Genomic DNA, 17,438 nt, shown 5'->3' on the forward strand with positions numbered 1-17,438 from the left:
AGCTGGATGCACATGTTGATTTGTATTTTAGTCCTTTACAGTTTGGGTAATGCAGGTTTAGAAACGTTCTTGATGTTTCGATGATGTTTCTAGTTGGTAAGTTGGTAAGTTCGGTCATGTAGGTTGGGGCCAGACCATGGACTATTTTGTGGACCAGAGTGCAAATTTTGAAGGCTATTCGTTCCTTGACGTAGCCAGTGCAGTATTTCGCGTAGGGGTTTAGCACTTTCGAATCTTGTCTTTCCAAAAATGAGTCTAGCTGCCGTGTTCTGCGTGGTCTGGAGTTTCCTTAAGATCTGTTCTTTGCATCCCGCATATACGGCGTTACAGTAGTCAACATGTGATAGTACCATTGTTTGAATTATGTTATGGAAAGTTTCCCTTGGGAAGAATTGTTTGATCCGTTTGAGTTTCCACATTGCATGGAACATTTTCTTCGTGGTGGCAGAGGCTTGGCTCTCCAGGGTTAGGTTGGTGTCAATAGTAATTCCAAGGCAATAATAATTTTGACAGGCAATAATGATTTTGATGCAATCAAATGACATAATCATTGGAGGGAGAATATTAACTACTGAAGTGATATTTGATCTGCTGGCCCACCCTTTTCCCCATTGCCATACCTTTGCCTGCTTATTTTGGTAGAGGAAAGGATAAGGAAGGCCCATTAGCAGTGGGGAAGAAGGACCAATTCTGCATTAGCACCTGCAATATTTGGGGAGGGGGAGTGGCGGATGTACCTTCATGCCTGCCCTGTATTATGCCTGTGTCCAAGCACTACCCATTTTTCCCTGAATCGACCTGGGTCAATTTTGAAGTTTGTTTATTTATTTTTATGTGTCCCCATCCTCTCTCTAAAAAAATAGGAAGAAAAGAGAAAATACAATATAAACATTCAGTATCTTGCGGACTTCAACAAGGTACCAGATGGGAACATTTTCTGTACAATAAAAAGCTAAAAAAAGATGAAAAGGAAGGAATCTTAAAATGAATAATAAGAAAATACTTTTACATGGAGAAGGAGGTGGATTCCTAGAACAGAACTCTAGATAAAGTAGGGATCAACAGAATGACAGAACTGTAGCTTGCCTGGGCAGACATGGTGTAGGGTACAAGTGCTGAAATGCAGCAGGGATAGATATGCATAGCTTCTAGAGTTCTGTAAGTTATATGTGAAAGCGAAAACCCCACCTATGTCCTACCCATGCTCCTCCCCTGTGTACACCCCCTTGCAAATAGCCCTAATGTAAGTTATGCAGGTGTTTGCAGAATAGTGCTTAGGCAGCATCTTGGCACTTATTTGCATATTTGCACACATATGCACACGTGTCATATGGTAATGTGAACAATGGAGAGCCTGGAGCCAGGACAAACTGAAGTCACACAATGGGTGCAGGTAGAGGTAAGTGTTGGGTAAAGGCCCTTATAGATTGGGGGAGGGGGGAATCAAGCACAACAACTAGTCTGTAAACATTGTAATATCCTTGTGTGGCCTGCTCCTGTAAGGCCACCAGGGCTGGCGTCAGGGGATGAGGGCAAACAGGGCAGCTGCCCTGGTCCCTACAGCTCTAGGGGGCCCCACAGCCCAAGCATCTCTTCCCCTTCTCCCCACCACAGACCATCTCCTCCTCCCTTCCCCTCACCTTCCCGATCGTGTTTAAAAATCAATTTCCATTCTCAAAGGGGCCCCAGTGCAGTAAGTGTCCTCACAAGCTGCCTGTGGCTGCCCAGAAACGTTTCCTCTGCCGCGATACCGTGATCCGCCCCCCTCTGAAGCGACTTCCTGTTTTTGCCTGGGCAGATCACGGCAGAGGAGAAGTTTCAGGGCAGCTGCAGGCAGTTTGTGAGGACTGCCATGCCGAGGTTCATCTGAGAAGGGAAATAAATTTTAAAGAAGACCGGGAAAGTGAGGGGAAGAGAAGGATATGGACCATGGTAGGAAGAAGGGTAAGAGAATTCTGCCAGCATTGGGTCTCTCTTCCCACCTGCCCTGCAGAGGTCGTATGGCAGGAGGAGGAGGAAGAAGTGGACTGCTTTTACATTGGGTCACCTCCTCCTTCTCTGCTGGCTTAGACAAGACTGTTTATATGAACTGCGGGGGTCGAGTTTAAGCTGGCAGAGGAGGAGGAGGAAGTGACCCGATGTGCAGTGGTTCATTTCCTCCTCCTCCTCCTCCTGCACGATCTCTGTGGCGGAGGTGGAGAGTCAGCTCCAGGAGGGGGGGGGGGGGGGGAGCAGACAAAGGTGAGTGTGTCATTGGGGAAGGTGGGGGAGGCTGGACCTTGAAGAGGAAATTTTGTGCCTTAGGATGGGGAAATTCTGTGCAAAAACACTACAAATAAACAGTGCAGAATTTTCAAAACTTTTGCGCAGAATTCTCCCAGGAATAATAAATGTGAGTGCGTGGCTCATAGAGTTACCCTTCAAGGGCCTTATTCAAAAGAGTCATTTCTCAGTTCTGGGCTTACAGAACCAAGCCCTAACCTCCTCATCCTATAACATATCACCGAAAGTTACGCATCAATTGCGAAAGCAACCTACTAGCACTTACTGTTTCATATGGAAGTGCTAGCTGCACAGTCAGCAGTGTTCTGTAACTTTACACACACAACTGCCTTAATGCATAAATTCAGGGAGGGGGGCTTTCACAGGGGGAGGAGCATGGGTGAAAAATGGAAGTGTTCAATATAATGGGCATCATGTACAGAATACTGTAAGTTACAAGCTGAAGTGCTGCATTTATTAGCGCACATTTACGCCTGCTATTGACATGAAAGTGTCCTGTCTAAATGTAGGCACATTTAAGTGTTCTTACAGAATATGCTCACAGTCTGTATAATTTTGGGTGTCTAACTTGTAGTGCCTTGTTATCCAACTGATCTGTAAATGTTTAATTAGAAAAGGAATCAAGTTACCTGGTTCTAAATTATTTAAGAAGTTTTGAAGCCATTAGCAGCAAAACTACAGAGGCTACTTTATCTGACAGGCCCAAAACTCCCAGGGTCCTTCTCAGGGATTATAGATATGCAGGAGAAAGGGCGTAATCTGTCAAAAACCCCCAGAATTTTAGTTTTTGTAACAGAAAGTTCCAGCATAAGACATATTCTTTATGACATACAGTATTTCTCACAAGAGACTGTGATTGCCAAGGAACAGTCTCTGATCTCCTACTGAGAGGTCACTCTCGCAATGCTACAGCATTAGATATGGTTGGCACGAATAATGTCTGCAGCTGGCAACAGAAATGCCAAGAGACACTTTCTGTTCTTAGTTGTCTGAGGGCCTGGACCTGCCAGACTGAGAATGGGCCTATGAGCAGAGGCTGGGTTCAGTGACTACCTGAATAGTATAAAGACAGAAAATAGATGGTGGACAGTTAGAAGAAAGAAGAAAGCAGAGTCTACGACCAACATAATAAGAAAAATAAAATGACCAGACAACAAACACAGAAAAAAGATTTTTTGTTATTTTCTATTTATTGATTGGAATATGTCAGTTTTTGGAATGTGCACCTGCCAGAACTAGTTTCAGACATGGCTGGGGCCTGTGAGAAAATTCTCACTCACTGGCCTTCAGTCTCCAGCATTGTGGTGGTAAATCTCCAGCATTGGGATAGGCCACCCTTGGCCTCTCCAGACCCTATGTTTTTATTTTTTCTTCCTGTTCAGCATGTCCAATGTTCCCCAGTCAGACTCCCAGCATTGTTCTGCTCCAGTCATAATGCCCTCCTGCTTCAGCTCTGCAGACCCAAGCAGGCCTTCCTCTGCAGCACAAGTCAGCTGACGTTTGCATCATGTGCTGCATGAACCCTGATGCTGGTCGCGTGGTTCTAAATCTCATAAGACCTGAGACAGTGAGAGATTTGGACCTCGAGACCAGTGTCAGAAGTTCCTGTAGCACACGATGTGAACTAAAGCTGAGTTGCGCTCTGCAAAAGACCTGTTTGGTGGTGGTGATGATGAAGCAGCAGCAGCAAATAAACTGCACAAGGGCACAAAATTCCAGACCCATGGGCATAATTTTTAGGCGCCATAGCCCTGACACCCAGGATTTGTTGAGCCCTGTCCTAGATACTTTTCAATATCTTGGGATATTGATAGATTATCAGCTGACATTTACTGAACAAATCTCTACAACAATGGTAAAAAGAGGTCATTAAAGCATGTCCTTGATGAAGCAGCCTTACACACTTTTAATTCATGCTCTTTTAATATCATCTATTGGTTATGGGAGCCTGGTATAAGCAGGTGTGTCTGTGTCAAATATAAGACGATTATAGACAATACAAAATTCCTCCATTCGATTCTTGGGTGGTTGCTCACAAGTACGATAGAGTTGCTCCCCTGTTCATACACTACGGGTCCTGTTTACTAAGCTGCGTTATAGGCGCGTTACCATCTTCAACGTGCATTAACCATGTACACACATTAGCCGTGTACACACCTACAACATCCCTATAGGCGCCTACACGGTTATCATGCGCTAATTGAAGGCGCGTTAAAAACTCTAATGCGCCTTAGTAAACAGGGCCCTATACGTTTCCTGTTCATTATTGGAATGAGTTTAAATGATACCCTACGTACCAGTGTCATGTCATAAACGTGCTTTTTTTAGGCTGGTGCCCAGTTTATGGAATCGATTACCAATTCCATTAAGGGCTGAGGCCTCTTTTAAAATAATGTTGAAAACACACTTTTTTCTTCAAGTTTTTGGCTCACAGGTATCAAGGATGGTTTAAACGCACTGAGCCACATCTGAAAGACTTTCTGTAAATGTAACATATTAAATATGAAATGCTCCTGATGCTGTGGATTGGGTATTTAGGATTGTCCTATCATAAAAGGAGTTCCTTTTCTTCTTATGCGATCTTACACTGTTTTATTATGTAAACCGCTGAGACCTGTAAAATTAAGCAGTGTAGCACGTTTAAACAATCATAAACAAGCACAGCTCCTGCACTTCCTCAGTGAACGCTTACGCTTTAAGCCCTGCATCATTTTGTTGGCTCTCCTTTGAATGATTTGACTACATCACTCCTTTATTCAGGGCCGTGCCTAGGGTCTCTGGTGCCCCCCCTGCAGACTATCGGTTGGCGGGGCCCCCCCCCCCCGCCGTCCAGCAGAGCAGGAACAGAAGGGAGCAGGCAAGTAAGCCGGACCTCAGGAAAAAATAGCACTGTATGTATCCCTCATTGATAAGTCTCTGACTCTAAAGTTTAGCAATTTCATTAAAGCAAAATGTATTTTCACATATCACATCCTATCCAAGGAGAATGTTTTATATATGTCACCCGTCTGTGGTAAAACTTCACACAGTATCAAAATACCTCTAATATGTAGTCGTGCCAGCCGAGGAAACTAACTGTGCTCAGCTCACAAGAGACAGAGTGAACATAAAATAAAACTTCATCCTTAAAAGATAATATCGGATGAATGCATGAAGGTGAATATGAATTCCTGTGAATGGAATCAATTTGATTTACAATAAATCCAGATACTAGTACTCCCTCATATATATAACAAAAAATTATTTAAGTGGAATGGAATTATTTGACTGTACTGGTAAACAGAAAGAAATACTCTATTGCATTCTAATCTCCTTTGCACCAAAGGATATAATTCAGATCAAACATTTATCTCTGATCAACTATCACAGATCAAATATTTATTTCAGATCAAATATTAAGGTTTCCTTGCTTACAGTCACTTAAATCTACCTAGCCTTTATATAGCTTATAGGATTTAAACACTCTTAAACTGAAATTCACCCTTTTCTATTCTTCATAAACTTCAAGTAATCCTGAAATATTCAGATCCTTTCCTCACTAGAGAAACTTCAATCGCCACCAATCTCTTTTCACTTATATTTTCTCATTTACCACAATCAGGCACTCTTTTATAACTTCAGTCAACAAACACAGGAAGTCACAGCTGGATGTCTCTCTTGGCAAAGGACAGCTCTCACTCTGTTCACTTCCCGGCAGATTTCTTAATAGAAGCTGATCATCCAATCAGAGAGCTCTATTTGAATGCAGATTAACATACAGACACTCATGGGAATGTTTAGTGAAAAACACCGGACTAATTTGCATATGATTTAAACAAATCTGAGCATATGACAACCAAGTACAGACTCCCAGCACCTGAATTCTGCAATTAGATTTAAGACAAATACTTTTAAAACTTATTTTTAGCACTTTTAAAATTTCAGGTTCTCTTTAATTTGAATGCTGTGTCAAGCTCTGAAACTCACCCTGACTGAGGAGCTAGCCCCAAACCGAAGCATAAATAGCAATCTGGTTGTATTTTCACGTAACTTGAAGAGCATGCCTGCCTCAATTAATACTGCTCCTTTGCATGAAAAGGGGAGGGCAGCGGAGATAGGAGAATCACAAGTTCAGGTGAAAGATTTTGCAAGTGAGCAGGCAGGACGGCAGGGCAGTGGCGCCCCTCGAAGGCAAGCGCCCCCCTGCGGCGCTTACAGCATCAGCACGGCCCTGCCTTTATTGCATGTCAATCACTGCCTCCTAATATTACATACAGTTACATTTGAAATCCTTCTATTGGTATTTAAGATCATAAAAGCAGGCCAGTTGTTCAGTCTTTCTAACTCCTTGATCTGCCCTGTTCCCTTTCAGGTCCTCTGTTTCCTGGACTTTATTTTATTTATTTATTTATTTGTAGCATTTGTATCCCACATTTTCCCACCAATTTGCAGGCTCAATGTGGCTTACATTTGCCGTACGGTCTGAGTTTACGTGTAAAACTGCCTTTTATATGTGATTGGTCTTGGGCTGTGCGCCAGATAGGTTGAGGCGGCAGCGTACGCTTCTTTGTTTGTAGTTTCTTCCTTATAGGGGGAAAATATTCAGCCTGCAGGGTCAGCAAGGGGCTTTTTATACCCAGATATTCATTGTTGGGTTGTACCTGAATACTGGGGCTAAAATCCAGGTATTCAGCAGCTGCTAGTTCTTATCCGGGCACCGGAGATGTTCAGACTGGCACCCACAAACTACCTTTTTTGCTATCTTAATTTTATCCAGGTACTTACTCGGCTCAGCAGAATGAGTATTGCTGACTCCCAGTCTCTGGCACCATACTGCCCCTCATGCCCGATGATGCCAAGATGGTCTGATCGGATATTCAGTTGTGCTATGCGGGTAAGTGCTGTAGAAAATCTGAGTATGAGCTGCTCAGTGGGACTTATCTGGAGAATGCTGTTGAAAATCTGGCAGACCACCTTGGCACTATCCAAACATGCCGGGACAGTCTGGTGCTGAAGTGGCTCCTACTGACCGGGCCATGCCCAGATTTTCAGCAGCACTGACATATTATAGTGCTTCTGAAATTCCAGGCATTATCTGGGCAAGCCAGAGCAGCCTGCTGGTGGAGCAGCTCGTACCAGATAACTCCTGATGAATATCACCCAGAAGACCTATTTCTTCTTTTTGTAGACTTATAATATTGTAAACTCCTCTTCTGCATCGCAAGGGGCTATATAATGAATTCTGTAATAACATGAACCTTGTCTCCAACTATGAAAAAAGTTCTCAGGGTGGGGGATCACCAGAGATCTGCCAGTGAGATTAGCACAGTGGCGTTCCTAGGGGGGCACACACCTGGGGCGGATCGCCAATGTGCCCCGCCCCCTGGGTGCAGCGCCCCCCCGATGCAGCGCGACCCCACCCGGTGAAAGGACACCCCCCGGGTGCACGCCGCTGGGGGGGGGTGCCGCGCGCGCCTGTCCTCCGTTCGTTCCATGCTTCTTCTCTGACCCGGAACAGGACAGGCACGCGTGGCACCCCCCCAGCAGGGTGCACCCGGGGCGGACCGCACCCACCGCCCCCTCTAGGAACGCCACTGGATTAGCATAAGCGAAAGAAGCACTGGAACTGGATAAGCCAGCAGTGAAATGGGAGGTTTGCTGAGGGAAGGGGACATGAAGGGCTGGAGAGAACTCATATAAACTAGGTGGAGGTACAGAAGAGGAAGAGGTCCTCAAGAGAAACCTGGGAGAGGAATGTCTGAAGTGAGGAAATAAGAAGACTGAGCTCATCAGCAGCAGCCTTGCTGCAGGGGAGCAGAGCTGCATTTGTTTTCCATAGAGTCATACCTGGCAATTTGGGGGCCTTGATGGGATATCCTAGGGGTACACCTGGCTGCTGCCCTCCGAAGCCACCAAAGCCTGCAGGGTAAATAAGAAAATCAATAACTGCTTTCTGCCACAAGGGGGCAGCACATTTATACTAAAAGCTGAGGTATGGATCACATTAACATACACACTTAAGAACTGCCCTACTGGATCAGACCAAAGGGCCATCTAGCCCAATATCCTGTTTCCAAAAGAGGCCAATGCAGGTCCAAGTACCTGGCAGAATCCCAAAAAGTAGCAACATTTCATGCTACCGATCCTAAGGATAAGCAGTGACTTTTCTCCAGGAATTTGTCCAACCCCTGTTTAAACCCAGCTACATTACCTGCTTGTACCCTTGCTCTGGCAGTGAATTCCAGAGTTTTGCTATATGTTGAGTGAAAAATTATTTTTTCCCATTTGTTGTAAATGTGCTACTATGTAACTTCCTGGAGTGCCCCTTAGTATTTGTATTTTTGAAAGAGTAAACAATCGATTCATGAACATTTACTCATTCCACTCCATTCAGGATTTTATAGACTTCTATCATATCTCCCCTCAGCTGTCTCTTTTCCCTGTTTAGCCTTTCCTCATATGACAGTCCTTCTACCCCCTTAATCATTTTGCTTGCCCTTATCTGTACCTCTTCCAGTTCCAGTAAATCTTGTTTGAGATGCTACACAGAGGCACATAAACACCCACTGTCAAGTCAAGGGAAGCACATTTCAAACTGTTAATTATTCTAGAACTAGTAAAAAAGGCCCGTTTCTGACAAAAATGAAACGGGCACTAGCAAGGTTTTCCTCGGCTCCCCTGCAGCCACCCATGTCCAGCGACCCTCCTCTCCCCCTGTGCCCACTGCAGCCACCCATGTCCAGCGACCCTCCTCTCTCCCCTGCCTCCCCTCCAGCCACCCATGTCCAGCGACCCCCTGCCCCCCCTGCAGCCACCCATGTCCAGCGACCCTCCTCTGGACATGGATCAGCTGTGAGGCATGTCTTTTTCCCCTCTGGGTTCTGAAGTTGACATCATAATGGCTACGGTGATGTCAGCCTGATCTACGGAGCCTAGCAGACCAATCCGCCACGGTCCCAGGCAGCAAGTCAGAACATTGGAGGTGAGAATTATTATATAGGAATAGTACTACTGCTCAACAGCATACACAGGTACACAATACACAGCCCTTTACTCTGTCACTCAATATATATTATGAAGCACAATACAGATAGTGCAAAACATGGCAATCAGATTGATCTACTCTTTGAGTAAATTTGATTCAATAAATCCTTATAAGTTAAAGTTGCACTGGCTTCCTGTTGAAGCGCGAGTGCATTTCAAATGAAGTTATGGTTTTTAAAATACTTTATGGTATAGCTTCATCTTATTTGGGAGAGACATTTAATATCTATGTGGTAAATCTGAACGATTACATAAGCAAGTTCTTTTAAGTCATCCTTCTGTGCATAACGTTAAGCATGTTAGATTTTTGTCCACATCTATTTCATATCAAGCAGTTACCTTTTGGAATTCTCTTCCACTTGAAATCCGAGTAATTAGAGATTATTTAATGTTTCGGAAGTTGTTGAAGACTTTTTTTTTTACTAAGGACATGTATCTGTTCTGATTCTTACTACAATATCTTTTTATAAAAGGTTTGTCAAATGTACTGTTGATTAGTATGATCTATTAAGTGTATTATGTGAATTTCTGAATGGTTGGTTCAGAACAGACTACCTTGCAGTTATTTCGTAATCGCACAGATTAAAACTGAATACCGAAAAAACAAAGTTGCTATTTATTACTGGTTCTAGGGGACCGGTGGAACCCAATATTGTTATTAATCATCAAGTTTATTTTCTTGCCTGCTCTGTGAGAGTCTTAGGGGTGTTTTTGGATTCTATAGGTTAATAAGGTAATTCAGAAAACTTCAGGAATATCAATTTCAGCTATTGGTTCAGGCATTATTGCTGAGCTCTTTAGATGTAATATATTTGGGTTGTTCTCAGGTACTGCTGAGAAAGTTACAGACTATTCAGAATACGCCATTAAGATTCATTTTTTCCTTGAAACGTTCTGATCATTTATCTGTTTATTATTCTACAGTTCATTGGTTGCCAGTAACTGTAAGGGTCTTATTTAAACTTTCATGTCTAATGTATAAGGCTTGTCATAGCTTGGCCCCTTTTTATTTGTTAAGCTGTTTTACCTTGTCTAAAACAATTCGGGGTTCTCGATTGTTTAAACCTTTTGTCCTTCCCATCTATGAAAGGTAAAATCCGAAAGACATGTATGGATTTTTCAGAATTATCAATAGAAATAAAACAAAATAAAACATGGAAAAGAAAATAAGATGATACCTTTTTTATTGGACATAACAATACATTTCTTGATTAGCTTTCGAAGGTTGCCCTTCTTCATCAGATCGGAAATAAGCAAATGTTGGTAGATGACAGTATATATGAGTGAAACATCAAAGCATTTCAGTGACAGTCTGTTGCGTCCCGCGCTCCTACCTGCTCCTCCGCCGCGGGGGGCGGGAGCCAGCGTCCTCCGCGGCGAGGGGTAGCGGCCCAGAGGCCTCGGCGGGGAGCTGGGGGCCGCCGCAGTGATGGCCGTTCCGGCTGGGACTGAGGCCGGAGGCCGGCGACTGCGGCCGCCGGTCTCTCGGTCGCCGGCTGTGGAGGCTATGTTCGCGCCGCCGAGGCGCGATGGTCGGCGTCTTCTTCCCTCCCGGGCGGGAGGGCCCGGAGCTCCGCCTCTGAGGCGCCGGACTGGGAGGCCAAATTGGTGGTCCCGCCTGGGAAATCGGACAGAGCCAATCAGAGGGGCTCTGCCGATACCCAGGGCCGGATTGGTCGGACTTACCTACGGGGGCGGGGCTGCTGATAGTGTATTGTATTTAAGGAAGGGAACTGAGCTAGCACTTTGCTTCAGGTTCTGTTCCCGAAGCCATTCTCCGTGGTTCCTGCGCTTCGTCATTTCCCTGGTGTTGTTGTTTCTGGACTTTGGACTTTTTCCTGGTTATCTCTGCCTAGCTGCCTGCCTAGACCTCTAGCCTGACTTTGACCCCTCTACTAGCCGCCTGCCTTGACCTCTTGCTTGACTCCGACTTCGCCGTTGCTGTCTGCCCTGAGCTGCTGCCAGTTTGTGGACTTTTCTTTTCCTCCTGCCCGCTTCTCTTCCGGTTCCAGCCAGGTCAGTCCATCAACCCCGCGGTTCCTGAAGTCCCGTTGGCCGCCTGCAGCTGGGGGCTCAACCCTTGGTGAACGGCGGTCGCCGCGGGTGAAGACTTGGGGTTGCACGGCTGTCCTCTGAGGTCCTTCTGGGCCTTGCGGGACCTAAGGGCTCACCCACCTTGTGGATAAGACAGGAACCTGAAGCCATGAGCTCGCCTACGCAACCTGACCTGCGGGACCTGGCTAAAGTTCTCCAGCAGCAGCAAGAGCAGTTGAACGCCCTGTCGGGGGCCCTCCAGAACGTATGCATTCAGCTATCTTCGGTCCAGGTACAGAACCAGGCCGCTGCGGTCCAAGGTGCCGCAGCGGCTCCCCGTCCGGGAAGGTCCTTCCCGGGACCTCGGTTCCCTGAGCCTGCACGATTCGATGGTGTTCCCAGAAGCTGCCGGGGTTTCCTCAACCAGTGCAACTTATACTTCAAGATGCAACCAGAGGCCTTTGCATCAGACCAGATAAAAGTGGCCTATGTTATTTCCTTGCTTACGGGGCGGGCCCTGGCCTGGGCGTCCCCGTTATGTGAACAACAGGACCTGCTTTTGGACAACTATGCGGAGTTCCAACGTCGCTTCCGCATGGTGTTTGACCTCCCAGGAAGGCCGTCTTCCGCCGCGTCCGAACTGCTGCGGATTCAACAGGGCGAAGGGACCGTGGCAGACTATGCTATTCGATTTCGGACTTTGGCAACCGAGTTGCGCTGGAATCAAGAGTCCTTATCCGCAATTTTCCTGGAGGGGCTTCAGGATCGGATCAAGGATGAGCTGGCTGGCCGGGAGGTCCCGGGGCAACTGGATGCCCTAATCTCGCTCTGTGTCCGGGTTGATACCCGTTTCCAGGAGAGGGCTAGAGCTCGAGCGGACTGGCGGAAGGGACCCAGGGGTGTGTCTCGGTCTGGGCAGGGACCGTCCCCCCGAGACCTTAGGGAGGCCTCCGAAGAACCTATGGTTATCGGCCGCCAACGATTGACCCTGTCGGAGAGGACTCAACGGTTGCGGGGCGGTCTGTGCCTGTATTGCGGCGAGGCGAGTCATTTCATTCGCACTTGCCCCGCAAGGCCAGGAAACGCCACTCCCAAGGCGCCCTGAGGGGAGGGGTCTTGGGGCATTCTACTCCCCTACCTGATGATTTGATAACCCTTCTGGTAACTTTGCGGTGGCAGGAGACGATGGTTCACACCCGTGCCCTCTTGGACTCCGGGGCCGGGGGGAATTTCATTTGCCAGGAACTTTTGCAGCAGATGGAATGGCCCACACTGCCCTACCGCCCTGCGCTGCAAGTGACATCCATCCAGGGTACTGCGTTACCCCAGCCGATCACAGAGGTGACTCCATTTTTGGGGCTTCAGGTGGGGGAGGATCACCATGAGGAAGCTCAATTTCTGATCTTACCCCGCACCATTCATCCGGTGGTTCTGGGCCTGCCCTGGTTACGGCGCCATACCCCAGTAATAGATTGGACTTTAGGGAAGATTCAGGCCTGGGGTGGCGCCTGCGTTGAGGCCTGTTTGAAGGGCCGGGAATCCAGCTGTCCCGCGGTAGTAGCTACCCCTAGAACTGTGTCAGCCTGTCAAGCTACTCTACCCGAGGAGTACCGGGAGTTCGCGGATGTATTTAGTCCCGTGGAAGTGGATGTGTTACCGCCTCATCAGTCCTTTGATTGTGCTATTAAGTTGATGGCTGACAAGATGCCACCGTGGGGCCGTCTATATACACTGTCCCGGGAGGGAGGAAGCTAAGGTAATGCAAGCCTATATCCAAGAGAATCTCCGGAAAGGATTCATCCGTCCCTCCACGTCCCCTGCCGGGGCAGGATTTTTTTTCGTGACCAAGAAAGATGGCTCCTTGAGGCCCTGTATTGACTACCGGGGCCTAAATGCCATCACCGTGAAGGACCGATACCCTCTGCCTCTTATCCCAGAGTTGTTTGATCGGTTGCAAGGGGCCCAGATCTTCACCAAGTTGGATCTCCGTGGGGCCTACAACTTGGTCTGTATCCGGCAGGGGGACGAATGGAAAACTGCATTTAATACACATGAGGGGCATTTCAAGTATCGGGTGATGCCTTTCGGCTTCTGTAACGCTCCCACAGTGTTCCAAAGGTTCATAAACTTCGCTCTTGAGGACCTGCTGTATACTACGGTAATTGTTTACTTAGATGACATCCTGATCTTCTCCAAAGATCCCATGGAGCATGTGGCCCACGTTCGAACTGTTCTTCAGCGCTTACGACTATTCCGCTTGTTTGCCAAGCTCAGCAAATGCTCCTTTCATCAGCAGTCTCTGCCTTTTCTGGGACATATTCTGTTACCAGGGGGTCTGCAAATGGATCCAGATAAACCGCGCTATCCGGGAGTGGTTTCAACCCCAGGGCCTGAAGGCGCTGCAACGGTTCCTGGGGTTTGCGAATTACTACCGTCAATTTATTCCTCACTATTCGCAACTGACAGCTCCTTTGACAGCGCTCACCAAGAAGCATGCAGATGTCCGGAACTGGCCAGCTGAGGCGCAAGCAGCATTTAGTCAATTGAAGAAAGCCTTTGAATCGGCTTCCATCCTTCAAGCTCCGGATCCTGACAAGCCATTTGTGGTAGAGGTGGACGCTTCTGCCTTGGGCACCGGGGCCGTCCTCTCTCAAGTTAACGCCAAGGGCCGGCGTCAACCTTGCTTTTTCTTCTCCCGTAAGTTCTCCCCAGCGGAACGCAATTATACGGTGGGGGACAGAGAACTGCTAGCCTTGAAGTTAGCGCTGCAAGAGTGGAGACATTTGCTGGAGGGGGCAGAGCACCGGTTTACGGTGATTACGGACCACAAGAATCTATTGTATCTGCAGGAGGCACAAAGGCTGAATCCACGACAAGCCCGTTGGTTACTGTTCTTCGCCAGGTTCCGGTTTCAGCTTGTATTTCGGTTAGCTGCCCAGAACACCCCTGCGGACTCCCTCTCCCGAGCCTTTGAAGCTCCAGAGGACATTGAAGAGCTTCATCCTATGCTGGATCCAGCCTGCCTCAGTGCGGCCCCTGGAGGGGTCGCCCCGTTGCGGAAGCTTGTGCCTCCACAGGACCGGGGAAAAGTAATGAGTTGGGGACATTCTTCCGTATGGGCCGGACATTTTGGGTTCCGTAAGACCCTTCAGCTGATTTCTCGACAGTACCAGTGGCCTCACATGAGGCAAGATATCCTTCAGTTTGTCACGACCTGCCCTACCTGTGCCCAGACTAAGTCTGTGGTGGGGCGCCCCTGGGGAGACCTGCAGCCGTTGCCCATTCCTGCAGCTCCCTGGGAGGAATTGTCTATGGATTTCATTACGGACCTTCCCCGCTCCCAGGGACACACCGTGATTTGGGTGGTGGTAGACCGGTTCTCCCGTATGGCACATTTCGTTCCCCTGCCAGGGCTTCCGTCAACAGCATTGTTAGCCCAGCAGTTCATCCAGCATATCTTCCGGCTCCATGGGCTACCTGTCAGGATCATCAGTGACCGTGGTACCCAGTTCACTTCACGATTCTGGAGAGCCCTGTGTTCCGCTATGGGGGTTGTTACCCATTTCTCCTCGCCTATCATCCACAGACCAACGGTATGGTGGAACGGATTAACCAAACGTTGAAAGGGTTCTTGCGGGCCTTTGTCAACAAGCGGCAAGACAACTGGGCATCCCTTCTTCCTTGGGCCGAGTTTGCCTATAACCACAGTGAACATTCCGCCTCGGGCAATCTCCGTTTTTCATGGTATATGGACAACACCCGCGGCTTCCATCACCCATTCCTTCTGACTCTTCTACGCCCATGGTCACTCGAGCGCTGGCGGACCTGCAAGGAGTCTGGACTATGGCCCGTGAACAACTACAAAGAGTGGCCGCCAAGTACAAGTCGTTTGCTGACTGACACCGGCGCCCTGCCCCGGTATTGCAGCCGGGGCAAAAGGTTTGGTTAAGCACTAAATACCTAAGGCTCCGGGTACCCTCTCGGAAGTTGGGGCCCCGGTACATCGGGCCGTTTACTATCCAGTCTCGGATCGGAACAGTGACATACCGCCTGCGGCTACCTAGTATTCTGCGGGTTCATAATGCCTTCCATGTTTCTCTGCTGAAGAGTTTCCGGGGGTCCAAATGGCATCCACAGAATAAAGAATCTGTCGTTCCGGAGGCTGATCCCAATCCCGAGTATGAGGTTGAAGAAATCATTGACTCCAAGAGGCGGCGGGGGAAGCTGCACTACCTGCTATCTTGGAAGCATTTCGGTCCCGAAGACAATTCCTGGGAACCGGCTACCAATGTACATGCTCCGGAGTTGGTAAGGGCCTTCCATGAGCGTTATCCTCTTAAACCTGGCCCCGGGAGGAGGGGGGCATCCGGGGGGGATACTGTCGTGTCCCGCGCTCCTACCTGCTCCTCCGCCGTGGGGGGCGGGAGCCAGCATCCTCCGCGGCAAGGGGTAGCGGCCCGGAGGCCTCGGCGGGGAGCTGGGGGCCGCCGCAGTGATGGCCGTTCCGGCCGGGACCGAGGCCGGAGGCCGGCGACTGCGGCCGCCGGTCTCTCAGTCGCCGGCTGTGGAGACTATGTTCGCGCCGCTGAAGGAGGCGGCGCCGAGGCGCGATGGTCGGCATCTTCTTCCCTCCCGGGCGGGAGGGCCCGGAGCTCCACCTCTGAGGCGCCGGACTGGGAGGCCAAGTTGGTGGTCCCGCCTGGGAAATTGGACAGAGCCAATCAGAGGGGCTCTGCCGATACCCAGGGCCGGATTGGTCGGCCTTACCTACGGGGGCGGGGCGGCTGATAGTGTATTGTATTTAAGGAAGGGAACTGAGCTAGCACTTTGCTTCAGGTTCTGTTCCCGAAGCCATTCTCCGAGGTTCCTGCGCTTCGTCATTTCCCTGGTGTTGTTGTTTCTGGACTTTGGACTGTTTCCTGGTTATCTCTGCCTAGCTGCCTGCCTAGACCTCTAGCCTGACTTTGACCCCTCTACTAGCTGCCTGCCTTGACCTCTTGCCTGACTCCGACTTCGCCGTTGCTGTCTGCCCTGAGCTGCTGCCAGTTTGTGGACTTTTCTTTTCCACCTGCCCGCTTCTCTTCCGGTTCCAGCCAGGTCAGTCCGTCAACCCCGCGGTTCCTGAAGTCCCGTTGGCCGCCTGCAGCTGGGGGCTCAACCCTTGGTGAACGGCGGTCGCCGCGGGTGAAGACTTGGGGTTGCACGGCTGTCCGCTGAGGTCCTTCTGGGCCTTGCGGGACCTAAGGGCTCACCCACCTTGTGGATAAGACACAGTCTAACAGGATGGGGGAGGATAGGTGAGAGACAGGGAGACAGGAAGGCGACAGAGCAATACAATTTACAAAGCAATACAATTTTATGCTTTATATTGGGCTAGAAAACCCAGATCTTTGTTAAGTCTTGTCTGGTGGGTGTCAAAATATTTGATCATTCTGACTTCAAAGGTTGTTATGACTTTAAGTTATGTCCAATAAAAAAGGTATCATCTTATTTTCTTTTCCATGTTTTATTTTGTTTTATTTCTATTGATTACCTTTAAAAGTGGACTAACACGGCTACCACACTTCTCTACTTTCAGAATTATGGAAGCAAATTAATATATTAGTTTTAATTGGTGATAATGCTATGCTGTAATTCCTGGTTTGTCCAGTCTCTTTGTATGGAGGTGGGGATAGTGCTGAGCAGACTTATACGGTCAGTGCCAGAGCCGGTGGTGGGAGGCGGGACTGGTGGTTGGGAGGCGGGTATAGTGCTGGGCAGACTTATACAGTCTGTGCCAGAGCCGGTGGTGGGAGGCGGGACTGGTGGTTGAGAGGCGGGGATAGTGCTGGGCAGACATACAGTCTGTGCCAGAGCCGGTGGTGGGAGGCGGGGCTGGTGGTTGGGAGGTGGGGATAGTGCTGGGCAGACTTATACGGTCTGTGCCAGAGCTGGTGGTGGGAGGCGGGAGTGGTGGTTGGGAGGCGGGGATAGTGCTGGGCAGACTTATACAGTCTGTATCAGAGCCGGTGGTGAGAGGCGGGGCTAGTGGTTGGGAGGCGGGGATAGTGCTGGGCAGACTTATACGGTATGTAACCCGCATAGAACTGTAAGGTATG

The 17,438-nt window shown here is 48.7% G+C and overlaps 1 protein-coding gene across 7 annotated transcripts in view; it reads right to left on the bottom strand.

Annotated features, from left to right (window-relative positions):
- Positions 1-17,438, bottom strand: part of ELN (elastin) — a 535,722-nt gene that overhangs the window by 178,873 nt on the left and 339,411 nt on the right. For all 7 annotated transcript variants that reach the window (XM_030186281.1, XM_030186283.1, XM_030186277.1 and 4 more), the window contains one exon: positions 8,110-8,181. In XM_030186281.1, the coding sequence (XP_030042141.1) occupies positions 8,110-8,181 (72 nt within the window). The remainder of the gene's footprint in view (positions 1-8,109; positions 8,182-17,438) is intronic.

This window comes from Microcaecilia unicolor, chromosome 13, assembly GCF_901765095.1.
Source record: "Microcaecilia unicolor chromosome 13, aMicUni1.1, whole genome shotgun sequence".
Taxonomy (NCBI): domain Eukaryota; kingdom Metazoa; phylum Chordata; class Amphibia; order Gymnophiona; family Siphonopidae; genus Microcaecilia; species Microcaecilia unicolor.